The sequence below is a fragment of the Cygnus atratus genome, chromosome 12, assembly GCF_013377495.2.
Source record: "Cygnus atratus isolate AKBS03 ecotype Queensland, Australia chromosome 12, CAtr_DNAZoo_HiC_assembly, whole genome shotgun sequence".
In the NCBI taxonomy this organism is placed as follows: Eukaryota; Metazoa; Chordata; class Aves; order Anseriformes; family Anatidae; genus Cygnus; species Cygnus atratus.
Window position 1 is genome coordinate 1,131,396 of NC_066373.1, and position 15,868 is coordinate 1,147,263.

General features: G+C 61.2%; 3 protein-coding genes across 7 annotated transcripts; 2 read left to right on the top strand and 1 right to left on the bottom strand.

Moving 5' to 3' along the window:
* Nucleotides 1-1,640: 1,640 nt before the first annotated feature.
* Nucleotides 1,641-9,363, top strand: TERF2 (telomeric repeat binding factor 2). Of its 4 annotated transcripts, none has more exons than XM_050713244.1 (10): nt 1,641-1,909; nt 2,262-2,357; nt 2,522-2,652; nt 2,934-3,020; nt 3,559-3,705; nt 4,114-4,487; nt 4,776-5,159; nt 6,616-6,701; nt 7,401-7,453; nt 8,397-9,363. In XM_050713244.1, the coding sequence occupies exons 1-10, from the start codon at nt 1,669-1,671 to the stop codon at nt 8,553-8,555; spliced, it is 1,758 nt and encodes a 585-aa protein (XP_050569201.1). In that variant the 5' UTR covers nt 1,641-1,668; the 3' UTR covers nt 8,556-9,363. The 4 variants fall into 4 exon arrangements, with proteins under 4 accessions (XP_050569201.1, XP_050569202.1, XP_035422171.1 ...); XM_050713245.1 differs by having other exon boundaries at nt 4,932-5,159; XM_035566278.2 differs by having other exon boundaries at nt 1,641-1,846.
* A 1,036-nt stretch (nt 9,364-10,399) lies between these two features.
* TMED6 (transmembrane p24 trafficking protein 6) lies at nt 10,400-13,294 on the top strand. The gene is made up of 4 exons (XM_035566298.2): nt 10,400-10,955; nt 12,191-12,317; nt 12,484-12,635; nt 12,984-13,294. Exons 1-4 carry the CDS (start codon nt 10,755-10,757, stop codon nt 13,206-13,208), a joined length of 705 nt encoding a protein of 234 aa, XP_035422191.1. The 5' UTR covers nt 10,400-10,754; the 3' UTR covers nt 13,209-13,294.
* Nucleotides 13,295-13,803: 509 nt separating this feature from the next.
* NIP7 (nucleolar pre-rRNA processing protein NIP7) lies at nt 13,804-15,858 on the bottom strand. 2 transcript variants are annotated; one of them, XM_035566304.2, is made up of 5 exons: nt 15,724-15,858; nt 14,613-14,699; nt 14,399-14,537; nt 14,186-14,326; nt 13,804-14,108 (listed from the first exon to the last, which is right to left on the bottom strand). In XM_035566304.2, exons 1-5 carry the CDS (start codon nt 15,777-15,779, stop codon nt 13,989-13,991), a joined length of 543 nt encoding a protein of 180 aa, XP_035422197.1. In that variant the 5' UTR covers nt 15,780-15,858; the 3' UTR covers nt 13,804-13,988. The 2 variants fall into 2 exon arrangements, with proteins under 2 accessions (XP_035422197.1, XP_035422196.1); XM_035566303.2 differs by having other exon boundaries at nt 14,186-14,537.
* Between the last annotated feature and the right edge of the window lie 10 nt (nt 15,859-15,868).

The following is a 15,868-nucleotide window of genomic DNA, read 5'->3' on the forward strand; positions in this document are numbered from 1 at the left end:
CGGGGAGCGAGCGCGCGCGGCGGCGGGGCGACCGCGGGAGGGGGAGACGGCCAATGGGAAAGGCGCGGGGGCGGGCGCGGGCCAATAGCGAGCGGCCAGAGCGAGGGGGCGGGAGCCGTGAGGGCGGCGCGGGGGGCGGGCTGAGGGCAGGGCGCGGCGCTGCCCGTCGGCTTTGGGTGCGGCGTGCCGGGGGCCGGCCTGCGGCGGGGGCGCGGCGCGTGTCTACGTGGTAGCGACCCGAACGGCCGCCTTCGTGCCTCCTCCTCTGCGCCTCCGCTGCTGGGAGCGATCCCCGAGTATTTCGCAAGGCGATCCCGTTATCCTCCCCAGCGGCTCCTGTCGCGCTGTGACGAACGTCCCGTCACCGTTTCTCTGTAGCTGGCCGCTCCCTGCAGACTACCCCGCACAGTATTTTGCACTCGGACGTAGCCCAGTGGCATCCCGATCCTCGGTTAGGCTTTCCAGGCGCGTTAGCAACACAAATAGCGATGGCGGTAGCAAACGCCGTCCGTTTTTATTCATTGAGCGCCAGAATCCGGGCGCTGCTCTTCACGATCGTCATCAGACAGGAGTCAGTGCCGCGACACGAGACAGGAGTGTGTGGTGACCAGAATGCCCCTTGTAATTTTCCTGTTTTGTTTTCCACTGTAACTTGGACAGGACAGAGCCACGAGACCGCAGCAACGTGGTCTCGTTCCCCGAAATGTTTTCTTTCATCCGTAATCACTTCATCAAAACCCATAAATCAGCCAGCTATGACCCAAAAGCACAAACGTGACTGTAATTTGTGCCTTCCTGCCCGGTGTTTCTTTTGGCACACAGAACACCAAACCTTTTCCTGAAGGGGAACTGATCGTGGACGTTCCTCGCCCACCGCCTGCTCCCACAACCCCCGTTTCCTTTCCTTCATCGCGGAAGAACCAGAGAGTACAACAGGGGGCTGTAGCTCTGTGTAGCTCTGTGCTCACTCTGGGCAGCCTCTCACCGGGGCAGCGCGTGCCGTGGGTGCAGCAGCCACTGACCTCCTCAGAAACCACTGAGATTTCTCGTCAGGACTTCAGAGGCTGCGCTGTGTGGGGAACTGATCTCGAGTGCTCCTGCTGTGCCTGCTCGGGCCTTCCTTGGGCCGGGGAGGACGGGGAGGTTCGGGAGTCCCGGCCCCGTTGCGTGTCCTTATGTGCCGTGACGGACAAAGAGCAAGGCCGCGACACCCGTTCGGCGAGGTGCCGTGACCGGAGCGCGTCGCCGTCACCTCACGGCCCCCAGTGCTGTGGCCCCGCGCCCGACGCGGGTCCCCCTCGGGTGTTCCCCTCCCCGTGCCCGGGCAGCCTCCCGCCGGGGGAGTCACACGTTCCTCTGCCCCCGAGGCCCCGAGGCCCCGGGCAGCACCCGCCCGCCCCCCGGGGCAGGCCCCGGCCCCCAGCGCCGGCTCCGCGCCTCCACCGGCGGCACCGTGACGGGGGCGGCCGGCAGGGGGCGGCAGCGCGGCGGGGGGAGGGGGGGTGCCGCGGGGCACGCCGGGAGTTGTAGGCGCGGCGGGCGGGGTGCCGCGGGGTACGCCGGGAATTGAAGGCGGGGCGGGGTGCCGCGGGGCACGCCGGGAGTTGTAGGCGCCGCGGCGGGGCTCTGTCGTTACTTCCGGCGGCGCCCCGCTCCGTTTCCGGCGCGATGGCGGGCGAGCGGGCGCGGGGCGCTGGCGGGCGGCGGGAGAAGGCGGCGGCGGCGGCGGCGCGGGGCGAGGAGGCGATGAACCGCTGGGTGCTGCAGTTCTACTTCCACCAGGCCGTGGCGGCCTACCGCGCCGGAAGGAACCGCGACTTCCGGCAGCTCCGCGACGTCATGCAAGGTACGCCGGGACTGGCGGCGGGAGGGCGGGCACGGCGTGGGGCCAGGCCGCGGGCACCCGCAGGTAACGGCCCCGGTCGCGGCCCCCGCTGACACCCCCCGGTAACACCCCCCGGTAACACCCCGCCACGGTAACTCCCCTCCCCCTCCCCCGCTGACACCCCCCGGTAACGGCCCCGGTAACTCCCCCCCCAGGTAACGCCCCCCCGGTAACCCCCCCCCCCCAGGTAACGCCCCCCCGGTAACAGCCCCCCGGTAACCCCCCCCCCGGTCACGAACCCCCGGTAACAGCCCCCCGGTAACCCCCCCCCCCGGTCACGAACCCCCGGTAACAGCCCCCCCCCCCCCCGGTACCCCCCTGCCCCCCGGTAACCCCCCGCCACCCGCCGTGACCCCCGCCCCCGTCTCGCCCCCAGCGCTGCTGGTGCGGCCCCTGGAGAAGCACCCCCCCGTGGTGCAGCTGCTGCGCGTGATGCAGTTCCTGTCCCGCATCGAGGAAGGCGAGAACCTAGGTGGGTCGCTCGGCGCCGGGACGGGCTTCCGCAGGGCCCCGCGGGCACCGGGCTCTGCAGGCACCCGGCGGCCGCTTGGCCTCCCCTCCGCCGCCGCAGCTGCAGCGTCCGAGCTCAGACCGAGCGCGGCCGCGGCCGCTTCACAAACTGTGCCTTTTTTCTAGATTGCAGCTTCGATAGAGAGATGGAGCTCACTCCTCTTGAGTCAGCAATGGGCATCCTGCAGCTGTTTCAGAAAGAATTCAGCGTGCCGGAAAAGAAGGTGGAACCTGTCCAGAAAATGCTGAAGGAGGCTGTAAGACTTCTTTCTTGTTCAATAAGTTCTCTGCTCGCCCTTGGTTCAGTTGCGCTCTCGAATAAACAGCAGTAGGAGTTGTCACCTGGCACCTACCGGGGTAGCAGCGAGTTGGCTGCAAACACGTCTTGGTGTCACGGCAGAGCTCGGTTCCCCGTCTGAGCCGGCACTAAGCTGCGACCCGCGTGCCCTGGCGGATTATTGCTTGTGATTTCCTAAAGCTGGCTGATTGTACGGTTAACACAGTGCCAACGGAGACACTGGTGGTTTTTCTTCTGCAGGCCGTTATCGTCTGCATCCGAAACAGAGAGTTCGACAAAGCTTCAGCAATTTTAAAGAGGCACATGGGGAAGGATCCCAGGGTCCAGGTGAGCCCACATCTGACTGTAAGGTGGGTGAGGACCGTCAGGTACGTCCTAGGGGATGTCACGGGGCTTGTGACTCCCGTTGCGGGCCTAAAAGGTTTCCCTGAGAAGCGAGCCTCTGGGGTAAATGTGAAAAAGAGGGGAGCTGGGGGGATGAAACGGAACGTGAACCCTCAGTGTTGAGTATTTCCCTAGCTGTCACTTGAGAGTTCCCTCTTTATTCCTGTTCCCTCACGTTCCTCCTTGGCCCCGGGCAAGCTCAGCCCGACCTGTGCGGAGCACGGGTTGGTGAGGAGGGCTGGGTCTGAGCGCAGGAGGCCCCGCTCCTGCTGCTGTAGGCGGCGTGCTGTGCGGGCAGAAAAGAACTGCTGGCACTGGGTGGATCTCCTGGGCCTCCGGCCTCTTCCCAGACTTGTGGCAGCGTGAGCTAGCCGGGCGTGCAGGGCGCCCGTAGGGCTCTGATCTTTGCCCAGAGCCACGCTCCCGAAGCTCTCGGTTAAACCCCTGGTGACTATGCGGAATGTTCTTTTCTTTTCTCTAGAAAAAGAAGGCAGAGTTGCAGGCCATCATCCGGGAGAAGAACCACACTCATCCGATGATCAGAGACTTCTCGTACGGGGACTTCCAGCAGGACATGTTCCAGTTCCTGAAGACCTACGTGGACAGCTCCGAGCCGGTGCTGGTGACGGTGTGTGTCTGCCCCGCGCGCCCGCCTTCTGCTCCTGCAGGGGCAGCAGGGCGGTGGCGTGAGGTGGAGGTCTGGGGAGAGCTGACGCTTCCTTTCCCATGCGACAAGGAAACTCAGCGATTCGGCCTGTACGTGCCTTCGCTGTAGTCGGGAGTTGCAGAGTTCAGGCACCTGATTAACAAAGGGCTAAATCTAAACTACTTAACGCCGTCTGTTCCTAAAAGGTTTATGCAGCTGAGCACGGTTTCCAAACCACGTTGCAGGCTGTAATTGGCAGACGTGAACTCTGTGCTTGGTGCCCGCTGGGCTGCAAGTAACAGCTTAAAATGCCTTAGGGAGAAGGTAGAAACTGAATGGTGTTGTGGGGAGCCATTGTTGTAATGGTTACGTGCTTTTTCCCTGTTAAAGATGATGAAGACTTTGAATTCAGAACGTGCTGAAGAACCAAAACGCTCATCGGCGGCTCCTGGATCTGCGAGTGGGGCCAAGGACCAGGCGGCAGCTCCCAAGCCCGTAGGAATGGAACAGGACCCAGCAGGAGCTCCAAAGCCTGCAGAAACTGCGGAAGACACGGCGGTACCTCCCAGCCCTGCGGAGAGGGCAGAGGACCCAGCAGGAGCTCCTGAGCCCATGGAAGAAAGCAGTTACCCTGCAGCAGCTCCTGAGCACATAATAGCGGCGGTTAAGAACCTGGAAGACGTTTCAGAACGTATGGAAATACCTGAGCAGCCAGCAGCAGCGGCTCCAGAGCTTGCAGAAGTGCCTTCCAGGGACTCGGAAAGGTGGGCAGAGAAATCTGGCCCCATGTGGTGGGTAAAAGTTGGCGGCAGGTCTCACTTGCTCTCGTGGAGTGGTGGTTGGTGTCCGCGTGCTTCAGATGGTTCCCGGGCGCCCCGGGGGGTGTCAGTGTGCGTGGCAGGGTTGGGAGTGCCCTCCTCAGGAGGTGTTAGCACCCTGGGGTCGTGGTGAATCGTTGAGGGTCACACCACAGGAGAAAAGCCTGATGTCAGCGATGTCGGAGCCCTTGGGGTGAAACATTTACAAGCTGCTCAGTTTTGTTTATTTTGTAGGCAGCCCTCTGGAACTGTAACCACGTATGGGATTTCTGTTCTGAGAGAAGCTTTCAAGATCCTGTCAGACTCCCGGGATTCAGATGCGCTCTTCACCAAACTGGATGAAACAGACTTTTCTTTCCCCAAGCAACTGTCTCCTTCTGTATCCCACAGAAACAAGAGACGGAAAGAAGAGGAAAATCAAGATTCTGAGATCTCAGACCCTCCTGAAATCCCCAATAAGGTCAAACGCTTGACCATAAGTAAACTTGTCATGGAGCAAGACAACCAGAGCAACGAGTCGAGTGAAAGCCCAGACTCTTCCCAGGAGCCAGTTGTGTCTTCTGCCTCTAAATCCGTTCAGAAATTGCCTAACCAGCACGAGTCTACTGAAAGTGCCAAGTATGAAGCCTGTCTCTTGTGGTATAGCCTAATTGCACCCAGTGTTCTGACTTGCAGCTGCCTTTGGTAAAGTGAACGACAAAACCCTTTAATTCAGGATGATTATATTGCCCATCCTTGCCCACCAGCATATGTGGAGCTAGGTAAAGTAAACGGTCCTTAGGGCTCATCGTTCGTTTACTAGAGGTGAGAAAATCACCCGGCTTCGCTGGCAGCGAGTCACTTAGTGCTGGTGGCAATTCCAGCAGGCACAGCTGGGCAACCCCCCTGCCCCCCCGAGAAGTGCAGTGCTGAGCTCGTGCTCTTTTTCCTGAAACCTCTGCTGGTTAAGGAGCCCCTAGCTGCAGCTTTCCTCTTACCTTGTCGCTGAAACGACTGCGCTATAGGAGGTAGGGGCGTTCTAGGGTTTTCGTTTTTATAGGGGTTTCCTACAGATGACAGCAGGGTACGCCTACTGGCAGAAGTCTGAAGTTAATTCTGCCGTGAGACTTGAGCAAAGTCTCATGAGTATTTCCTTCTGCAAGCCGTAGCGAGGGTGTGACAGAGCTTCCTGCTTACGCTGCGGTTCTCTGGCTAGTGAAGGCGCGCAGCAGGCAGCGGTAATGTTTGGATCCCCAGCAGCAAAGCTGGGAGGTTTGTGTGAAGGTAGCTTAATGTGCTCAGAGCGGTAAAACACCTTCCCCGTCTTCTGGATGAAGACTTTAAGAACCTAAAGTTTGGCTTTCGAAGGGAGAGCAGCGCAGGTGGTGCTGTTCTGCGTAGCCTGGCTTCGCAGACGGGCTGCCTTGCTCTGAAGCGCAGGGGGGTGGCTGCAGGTAGAGCCGTGCTGCGGCGCGGGGCGCGCTGGTGTGGCAGCGGTGAGATCTCGAGTGCCTTGCTGCTGGGCGCTGCTCGGGGCTGAGCTTGTTGTCAGAGCTGTCACTGAGAAGAGATCGCCCCACAGGCACGTCGTCCGCTTCCTAGGGTCATCTGCGAATTTTCAGTTTCCTGTTTCAAAGACTTGCAAGCGGTGACGCTTTCTCTCTTCACGGTTTTTGGTGGTGGTGGTGGTTTTTGGTTTTGTTGTTGGTTTTTTTTTTGGTACGTTGCAGCTCTCTAGGAGAGGTCTTTATTTTGAGCCGTAGGCGATGGCCTGGGACGCGCGGTGTGTCTGCTTGCTGCGGGTGTTCACCTGGCGCTAACACCTGGTCGCTTGTTCTCGGAAACGCTGGTCACAAAGTACAGGGTGCTGCTCGTGGCTGGGTCCGTGACGCACGCTGTCTTTCTGTAGGGGCTCCTAACTCATCCCCACGCCGAGGGGAGAGGAGGGGGTGCCTGCTTTGTTCCTTGCTTCCTGGTACGCTTCTCTGCCCTGCATGCTGACCGCGAGCTTGCCTGCTGTGCTCCTGCTGGCCCTGCACCCCGCCCCCAAATTGTTCCTGGCTGTTAGCTGAAGTAAATGCTTGCCTGCTTTCAGGTCCCGCAAAGGAAAGTGGAGCAGTTTATACACTGAAGAACAAAAGGACAGCTGGAGCGATGAGGAAGAGCTCTTCTCAGGTGTAGGTAGGTACAGAGCTGCTCTCACAGGTGCTAAGTGAGGATAATTCTGGCTTTGTGGCTTGTTCGCGGGGGCCGTGCTACCCTCTGTGTGAGTTTTGAAACCAGAAATTGTAGGAGCCCGACAAAATGGCCAGGTATCCAACACTGAGGCATTTGGTTTCTGTACCTCTAACCTGAAATGCGTGCCAAGAACTCTTGTTCAGGTTTCAGACTAATGACGCTTAAACTACAGGGTGTAAATATTGGCAGTACAGCTCCTTCCCTGTTCGTGCTTTTATTGCCGTGAAACAAGGGTTAAGTTTACCTTCGTCAGCCCGACGGGTTTTCCAGTCCAGTTACCTCTGCACGTATATGCACAGCTTAGCTGGCGCTGCTGGTGACAGGGGGTGGGCTTGGTTCCAGGACGCCTGATTCCAGCCTCGGCATATGGCATAGCTGCATCCTGGATGGTTGCCCCTCTTCTTGACGTATTGGCTAGTTCAAAACAAAGCAGATCTTCCTGGGAAGCTTTCCATAAAGCAACTGGGGCTTGAGACGGGCTGCAGAGAAGTGAGGGACAAAGGAATTTGTTTTTATTGTCTGTCGTGGGACGCTCTTATTGTAGGCTAACTGCAGAGTTCAGCAGTTAAGCCAAAGGCAGTCTCCTGGGAGCGTCCATTCCTGAGTTATTGTGAAATGTAATCCTCTTGTCTTGTTTTCCAGCATTACTTGAGCAAAATGGCCACAACTCTGGAGTCTTTGGTTCCAAGAAACAGGTAACGTAGAGCCCTTAAATCCTTTCTGTAAGGTCTGAAATGGGAATGTGTCTTTACAGAAGAGCAAGCTGTCAATGATCTGCACTACGTGTCGGTGAGGGGACTCCCTGGTGCAGTTCAGCGCAGCAGGGCAAGCTGCTGCCCTGCTTCAAACGAAGCCCAGGGGGCTGGGCTGGGGGGTGATTCTTGCTGAGGCCAGTGCTGCGGTGTCCGGGCTCTGTCAGCGTTGTGCAGATCTTCACGTTCGCCAAGCTGGCTGAGTTTCACTGCTAAAGCAGCCCGGTTTGGTAGCTGGCTAGAGCTGCGTGCCTCCCACGTGCCAGGCATCGGGTGTTGGAGCAAAGTCCCTTTTCCTTCCTGTGTGCACCTCAGAAGTAGGCTTGCTGTGCCTACTGTTACCTTCCCAGGAGCTTCCAGGAACTCCGCCAGCCTTACCTGGAGGTGAATGTCAGCTGGCTCCCGTGCTGCCGTACGCAGCGCAGCGCCTTGTTCCCCGTGACTGCTTCCTGCAGCTCTTGATTTGCCTCCCCTACAAAAACCAGGGGACCTGCAGAGCTGAACTTGCCGTTTTAGCACTAAATCTGTGCCGCTGTGCGGGAGGTAGGCAGCGAGTGCTTAGTATCTCCGCTTGCTGTTGCGTGAAGGACTCATTCCTCGTTTATGTGATCAGCACTATGTTTTGGGAGGCACATCTACTCTCGAGCTTGTGCTGGAGCTCAGTGATTCTCGGTTAGAAATGAGAGCACATCTGCAACCAAGTGATTTCTGGGGGTTGCATGTGCTGTTGTCGGAACAGCTCTGCCTTTCTTCCGTGTCCCTAGCACAGGTGGATAAAGGAGAGCTGACTGCCCAGGAAGGAGATGCAGTGCAGTCCCAGCAAAATGCAGCTCCTTCCTGCAACTGCACTTTACTCACAGAACGCCGCTTGCCTGCTCTTTTGTAGAAGTGGACGGTGCAGGAAAGTGAGTGGATCAAAGAGGGAGTAAAGAAGTACGGAGAAGGGAGATGGAAGTCCATCTGCCAGAAGTACCCCTTCCAGAACCGCACATCGGTGATGATCAAGGATCGCTGGCGGACCATGAAAAGGCTGGGGATGCTCTGAAGCTGGGAGCCACGGGATCTTGAGTGCAGAACTGTTTATTTGTTTTTGTTTTGAAAGATTGACCAGAGCAATAGTAGCTGCAGCGCTCTTCCCTGGTGCACAGCAGCTTTGGGATTTTGGCTTTTGGTACCAGAGACTGCTGCAGCAGATAGAACCACGTGTGGCAAGAACCGAAGAGTCTTGTTTCTTGAGTTGTAGATAGAAGGTTTAGGTCTTCTGCGGTTGGTAGAAACTGCACGGCTTGACTGCGTGTGCTTGGAGATGGCCTGTGTCGGGACTTCCTTCTCCACCTGACCGCTGCAGCCTTTGCAGAATGAATACCAACCTGATGTGCTGCTGAAATGAGTTCTCTGTTCAGATACTGTCAAGTGACAGGAGAATTTTATCAGCGGCTATTAGTGTTTTAATTTGTCTAACTGTTGGAATTTTGTTTCATCTCTCCCTTGTGGGAGAGGCAACACAATAGCCCCGGAGCTTCTGGGCTGAAGAGATGTAGGTGAGTTACTGTTTTACTCCCACAGTTCTTTGCTTTGTAAATGTCTAGTCTGCGAGCGAGAATCTCTCTCTGCTTTCTGAGGCGTTATCAACATCTTTTTCAGTACTTAAATGTTGATTAGTTCCATGTTAAACAGTCCAGTGTTTCATGACTTAAATCCTCTCTTACTGGCATGTCTCCTTCCTGGTAACATCCTCCGTGTGCGATTCCTGCAAGCACGTGAGCTCTGAGCGCTCTGTTTCTTGCCTTCAGGGCCCAGGGCTTGGAGTCCAGGTCTGAACGATCTTCTGTAAAATAAAGTTCCTTTCCTGTTGAGTACCAGAGTCGTAGTGTGTGAACTGGTGCCGCCCCGATGGAAGCGGGGCGGTTTGGGGCACTGGCTGCTCACTGGCCCCTGGGCGTGCACAGTCCCAGAAATGGGGGGTTCCCGGTTTGCATCACGCGCAGCCAGCTCAGGAAGCATCAGCAGCTGTTTGGGGTGGAACAGAGATGCCCTGAGGGTGCAAAGTGAGGCACGGACACGAAGCATCACCTTCCAGGCTGTGTTTCCGTTGAAGTCAAAGGGCAGAGGGGCAGGCATTTCCTAAAAGCAACCCCTGCTGGCTCTGGGTGAAGTGTCAGTGAAATAGCAGCTCCAGAAATGCTGGGGAAGCCCAGTCAAGCTTGTTACTCTTCTAATTACCCTGTGGTGTTTTCACTGTTCTTGTACTGCCAACTGAAAGCCAGCCAGCTTTGCACGGACTTGTGAGGGAACGGAGGTGCCACGGTGAAAGCCCTGATGGCCGTGTGCCAGCGTGGCAGACGTAACCTGCAACACCCCCGTAAGGGTCGGCTCTGCAGAGACGGGAAATCAGCAACACGGACTGGAGGTGCGGGTGGCTTTGTGGCCACGTTCCTTTGGAGCTAGTGCTGGGTAGGAGGCTGTTCGGAAACACCTGGCTTCCCCTCTGCCCTTCAGCGGCTGCTGGCACGAGCTTCCCCCGCCACCTGTCAGTGGCTGTGCGTTTCCCTGCCCTGCTGCTCCTGCAGCTCCTTCACTTGTGCTGGAGCAGCCCCAGGCGGACAGGACCGCCCTGAGCTTGCAGGGCTCATTCCAGGCTTGGTGAGAAGAAACGAGCGCTGGGTCAGGAATCGCCAGTGAGAGGAAGAGCCCGCAGTGCGCCCGGGTGGAAGAAGACAAGACGGGCGCAGAGCGTGTTCTCCGTGTTCTCTCCCCTCCCCTGCTCTGGGCTCTTGCCCCGGCTGCCCCAGGCAAACACCCGGTGTGCCAGAGGAGAGCAGCAGGGGCAGCAGCGCGCCCTGCTCAGCCGGCCTGCGAAGGGCTGCGCGTGCTTCTTGGAGTGAAACGTTTGTGCTGAAGCATCTCGCTCGCGAGCGCTGCGGTTCCTCTGCAAGAGGGGCGAGGCCGGCTGGGAACAGGAGGACCAGCGCTGTGCACCGGGAGCTGCTGCTGGTGACCGTGGCGCTTCCTCGCAGCACCCTCAGCAGAAGGGTTCGGCTGGGTGAGCTCCGGCGTGGAAACACCAGCCCGACCCCGCCGTGCACGGAGAGCACCTCGAGGAGCGGAGCCTGCTCCGCGCTCCTGCTGCTGCCAGCCCCAGCGCTGCCAGGTGACAGCGGGGAGCGAGCGGCGGCGCAGGCGCCGTTAATGATTACCCCCCCCAGGCTCCCTGCTCCTGCCCCGGCTGCAGGCTGGAAGCAGCATGCTGCTGCTGGCTCTCCTGCTCCTGGTGCTGCCGGGCCCCGCCGGGTGCCCCAGGACCGAGCCCCTGAGCGGGTCCAGCGACGAGCCCCTCTTCCGCGGCGCGGATCGCTACGACTTCGCCGTCATCGTCCCCGCCGGCGCCACCGAGTGCTTCTGGCAGTTTGCACACCAGAGCGGCAACTTCTTCTTCAGCTACGAGGTGAGGGCTGCGGGATGGGTTCTGCGAGGCTGTAAGTGCGGCGCCTCTGCTAATGGGGTCGGGAACGGGGCGCTGGGTCAGTCCCACAGCGGCTCGATGGCCAGCGGCAGCTGGCGGGTCCTGCAGCGGGCACGTCTCCCCCTGCCTGGTCCAGGCCGGCACGGGAAAGGAAGGGGCCCTTACCTTGCAGGATGACGGCCACGTGCCGGCTGAGCTCCAGACATGCTGTCCTTGGGGCGGCGGCGGTTTGCCCTGCGTGGGGAAGGGCCTTGGTTGCGCTGGGGAATGGCTGCGGTGACTCGGATGGCTGCTCTTGCGGACTGAGACTTTTTTTTTTTTTGAGGCAGCTTTGTTTTCATTATCAAGCCTTTTTTTTCCTCAAGTACCTGCTCTAGAACCCTAAGTAGGTGTGGAGCAAGCAGATGCTGAGTGCTCCAGCTGTGGTGCCTGTGCACCCCAAGGGAGCTCAGGTTTATGAGCAGCTGGCTCTTTGGGAGCGCTGCCCCTCACTGAGCTGCTGGAGGCCGTTGCAGGAGACCTCGGCTTTCCTCGGAGCACCTGAAGGAGCGTTGAAGGTCCCCGCGCAGCCATATCTGCTTCTCCCTGCGCTTGGTCGCCTTCCCACGAGGGAAACTCCAGCCCCTTTATCTCCTGTTTACACTGCCCTGGCTGAAGGGGAGCGGGGCAGAGCCACCACCCTGCGCCAGGCAGCGGCCGCGCGGTGCTCGCACGTGGGGACTTAGCACGAGCCCAGCTCCGTCCCCAAACGTGTGCTCGCCCAGCCCAGAGCACCGACAGCAGCGGCTGTGGGCAGCAGGGAGCTGCGCCGGGAGCTGCTCTGCGGGGCTGATGGTGTGCGTGGAGCCTTGCTGGCCCTCCTGGGACCAACAGCAACCCTAGGTCTGCGTGAGCACCAGGAGCAGGGACAAGGAACCTCTGTTCAGGGTTAAATTTCTCAGTGCCATATCTTTGGCTCTTGTTTTTCTCCCCGTTACTTGCAGCTGGCAGCTCACACAAGCATTTTTGTTCCTGGCCTTGGGGCACAGCCGGCACCCTCAGCTCCCCAGCGATGGCCAAACCCCTCCCCAGGCCCTGCTGGGCTCCTGCCCCGCTCACTCCACTCTCTGCTTCCCTGGGTGCGGAGCTGGGCACACAAACACCCTTAGGCAGCGCCCTGCGGGGTGGGGACGGGATCCCCACGGGGCAGGGCACTGTTTGCTATCCCCTGCCCGCAGGTCCAGCGGGCGACGGGCTTCGCCAACAGCAGGATCATCCTGGCCACAGCGAGCGACCCCAACGGCTTCCAGATCGGCGCTTCCCAGGACGTGCGAGGACAGATCAACTTCCCCACCAGGGAGACAGGTCCCTGCTGCCCTGGTCCCTGCTGCCCTGGTCCCTACCAGGGCCGGGAGGCTGCTGCCTGCGGTCTGGGGGCTGTGAGCTCCCCGGGCACCCTCCCTGCAGTGTTGGCTTGAAGCAGCTGCAGCTCTGCCACCCAGGGAACAAAACTCCCCGCTTCTCTCTGCAGGTTTCTACCAGCTGTGCCTGGACAACCAGCATAACCACTTCGGCTTCATGCAGGTGTACCTCAACTTTGGTGTCTACTACGATGGCTTCAACGTGGAGAGGGAGCAGCCAGCAGAGAGGAGGCAGCTGAATGACACCTTGGAGGCCATCGGGGTAAGTGCCGCTTCCACCACAGAGCGCTTTGAAACAGCGCATGTCAGGCAGACCCCAAACGGGCTGGAAATAAAGCAAGCAGCGAGGCTGCCCGTCCCATCCTGGGAACGGAGGATCCCAGCGGTATCCAGGGCCGGGATCCAGGTTGGGTAGCGGCGAGGGCCCTGCGCTGGTGTGCCAAGCGTGCTGCTCATGGGCTGGCTTCCGGCAGTCCCGCAGGGATGGGCAAGTCCTTCCCGAGGGACCCAAGAAGGGCGTTTGTCACTGCCTGACGTGTTGCGGCTTAACTCGGTGCTGAGCCCCCTGCGGCAGCGCCTCCTTTCCTCTCCCGCTGCGTTGTGTCTGCAGGTCAGCATTCACAAGCTGCAGCTCCACATCTTCCACATGTGGCGGTTCTACAACTTTGCCCGGATGAGGAAAGGGGCCGACTCCTTCCTGCTCGAGTCCAACTACCACTACGTCAACTGCTGGTCGATGGCGCAGAGCTGTGTCATTGTCCTCTCGGGGGTCCTGCAGCTTTACTTCTTGAAGCGTCTCTTCAACGTGCAGGGCTCCAGCAAGCCGAGGTGCTGACAGCGCCCCGACGGGAGCGGCGCTCAGCCTGCCTCTGCCCGCAGCACTGGGACCGAGCTGCATCAGCCCCTCCTGCTGCGTGCTGAGAGGGGGGAGAGCCTGGATCCTGCGCTGGGAGGTGGCGCGGCTGGAAGCAGAGCTCACCCAGCCTCTAGCTCCAGCCCTGCCTTAACTGAAGTCACCTCCTAACCAAAATAAACAAAACCCCCCTTTGTATCTGCGCAGCAGTTTGTTCTGTGTCTACCAGCTTTCAGGCAGTGTCTCAACCTGCCTTTTTTGGTTATGAACCCAATAAAAAAACACTCTAACACACTTGCTTTGTTGAGGGAGGGGGTAGCGCTGGCTGCCCTCCCTCTGTACCAGCCTGTGGGGCGAACCCTGCCCTGCAGGCAGCTGCCTGCCCTCTTCCTCCCTCCCGTAACAGAGCCCTCAGCCTGCGACAGCTCAACCCGCGGCAGGGGGGGCCCTGCTCTGGCTTCATCTGCTTAGCCTCACGAGGTGCTGTGCTGCTTGGGGTTCACCCCCCGTGTACCACTGGGGATGCCTCAACCCCAGGCAGGCATCAAGGCTGAGAAGTGACAGGAGACAACAGCGCTTTGGGGGAAGGATCAGGCTTTATGCAACCGCAGCACCAGGTCTGGTGCCTCCTCCTCACGTGCGTGGTGACAGCCCCCTGCCCGGGGTGAGCTCCTGGCAGCTCTGCACGCTGCTGCCGCGCAGGGGGCAGGACAAGTCCCTTCTGCCCAGAAACGCTCACAGCTCCCGAGCGCCCGCGCTCCCCTAGGTCAGCGTGTCTTCGCTCCGCACGTACTCCCCGACGTCGGCCTGGTGGAACACCACGATCGCCATGGGGTCCACCTTCCGGCAGTCCTGGGTGGACTTTGCAGCTACCCCAAACCCCTGGGGAAAAAAAAAGAGCAAAGGGAGGTTTCTGCACCCCGGCCCCCGTGCCTGGCAGCAGGAGGCGGGGGGCTCACCAGCGGGACGTCGGCCATGGAGTACACCACCACGCCCTGGTACTGCGCCGTGTTCTCCGTGATGCGGCCCAGGCCCGACTTCAGCACGTGGTTGCCGTAGAGGAAGGACTGCTCGGAGCCGGGCTTCACCCACACCTTGTACTGCAAGAGAGGCGCCGTGAGCGAGCGGCAGGGGGGCCGAGGGGCCGAGCCGGCCGGGGGAGCGCGCCCCACCTTGGCGTAGGGCGCGAGGAAATCCAGCGCCGTGACGTTGAGCCGGAACTTCTGCGTCTTGGTGAACTTGCCGAAGCAGGTGCCCAGCGCCACCAGGCTGTCCCGGGGGATGCTGGCCGCCCCCTTCAGCAGCTTCTCACTGCCGGGGGACACGGGGCTGAGGGGGCGGCGAGGAGGCAGGGACGGGCCCCGCCGGCCGCGGCCCCCGGCTCACCTCACGTAGTAGACGCGGTCGCGGTGCAGGCGGAAGCAGTAGGTGCCGTCGGGGCGCTCCACCAGCAGCTGGATGTTCTCGCCGATGCTGCGGGACGGGCGGCGTCTGACCCCACCTGCCAACGGCCCGGCCCCGGCCCCAACCCCCGTGTCCCCCCCTGGTCCCCCCTGCCCCGAGCCCTCGCCCCCATCCTGGTGCCCTCCCCTGGTCCCGGTGCCCCAACCCCGGTGCCTCCCAGTTCTGCCCCCCGGAGCCTCCTGCCTGGTGCCTCCCGGTACTTCCCCCCCCAGTAACCCTGTCCCGGTGCCCCCCTCCCCTCCACCGGTAACCTTCGTCCCGGTGCCCCCCCTCCCCCGGTGCCCCTCCCCATCCCGGTGCCGTCCTGGTAGCACCCGTCCCGGTTCCCCCTGGTGCTGCCTCTCCATCCCGGTACTCCCCCTCCTGGTACTCCCCCCTCCCGGTACCCCCTGGTACCCCGTCCCAGTGTCCCTCCCCATCCCGGTGTCTCACCCTCCTCCGGTAACCCCTCCCCTGGTGCCCCCCCCGTGTCGTTCTGGTAAACCCCTCCCGGTGCCTCCTGTCCCGGTTCCCCCCGGTGCCTCCCCCGGTACCCCCCTGGTCCCGGTACCCCCCTGTCCCGGTAACCCCCCCCCGGTCCCGGTACCCACTCCCGCAATCCCGGTACCCCCCCTGGTCCCGGTGCCCTCCCTCAACCCCGATGCCCCCCCTCGGTCCCGGTATCCCCTCCCGGTCCCGGTACCACCCCCCGTCCTGCTACCCTCCAAGTCCCGGTACCCCCCCGGTCCCATTACCCCCCCAGGTCCCGGTGCCCCCCCCAGGTCCCGGTGCCCTCCCTCAATCCCGATGCCCCTCCCTGGTCCCGGTACCCCCCCCCCGGTCCCGGCATCCCCCCCCGGTCCCGGCATCCCCCCCCGGTCCCGGTATCCCCCCCCGGTCCCGGTACCCCCCCCAAGTCCTGGTACCCTCCCGGTCCCGGTACCACCCCCCGTCCCGCTACCCTCCAAGTCCCGGTACCCCCCCGGTCCCGGTACCCCCCGGTCCCGGTACCCCCCCCAGGTCCCGGTGCCCCCCGCTCCCGGTGCCCGCTCACTATCTCCCGAGCTTCTCGAACACCGCCCGCGTCTCCGCCTCGGTGAGCGGCCGCATCTCCCCTCGCCGCGCACGCGGGGGCCCGGCCGGAAGCGGAACCGGAGGGGCCAGAACCGGAACCGGCGGGGCCGGAACCCGCGGCGGCG

Bases quoted from the DNA above. Each gene is read 5' to 3' on its own strand.
- TERF2 (XM_050713244.1), top strand. From the start codon at position 1,669: ATGGCGGGCGAGCGGGCGCGGGGCGCTGGCGGGCGGCGGGAGAAGGCG. The intron at 1,910-2,261 runs GTAACGGCCCCG...TCTCGCCCCCAG, and splicing joins CAGGCCGCGGGCACCCGCAG to CGCTGCTGGTGCGGCCCCTG. The intron at 2,358-2,521 runs GTGGGTCGCTCG...CCTTTTTTCTAG, and splicing joins CGAGGAAGGCGAGAACCTAG to ATTGCAGCTTCGATAGAGAG.
- TMED6 (XM_035566298.2), top strand. From the start codon at position 10,755: ATGCTGCTGCTGGCTCTCCTGCTCCTGGTGCTGCCGGGCCCCGCCGGG. The intron at 10,956-12,190 runs GTGAGGGCTGCG...CCCTGCCCGCAG, and splicing joins ACTTCTTCTTCAGCTACGAG to GTCCAGCGGGCGACGGGCTT. The intron at 12,636-12,983 runs GTAAGTGCCGCT...TTGTGTCTGCAG, and splicing joins ACACCTTGGAGGCCATCGGG to GTCAGCATTCACAAGCTGCA.
- NIP7 (XM_035566303.2), bottom strand. From the start codon at position 15,779: ATGCGGCCGCTCACCGAGGCGGAGACGCGGGCGGTGTTCGAGAAGCTC. The intron at 14,700-15,723 runs GTGAGCGGGCAC...CCCGTCCCGCAG, and splicing joins TTCGAGAAGCTCGGGAGATA to CATCGGCGAGAACATCCAGC. The intron at 14,109-14,185 runs GTGAGCCCCCCG...TTTTTTCCCCAG, and splicing joins CCATGGCCGACGTCCCGCTG to GGGTTTGGGGTAGCTGCAAA.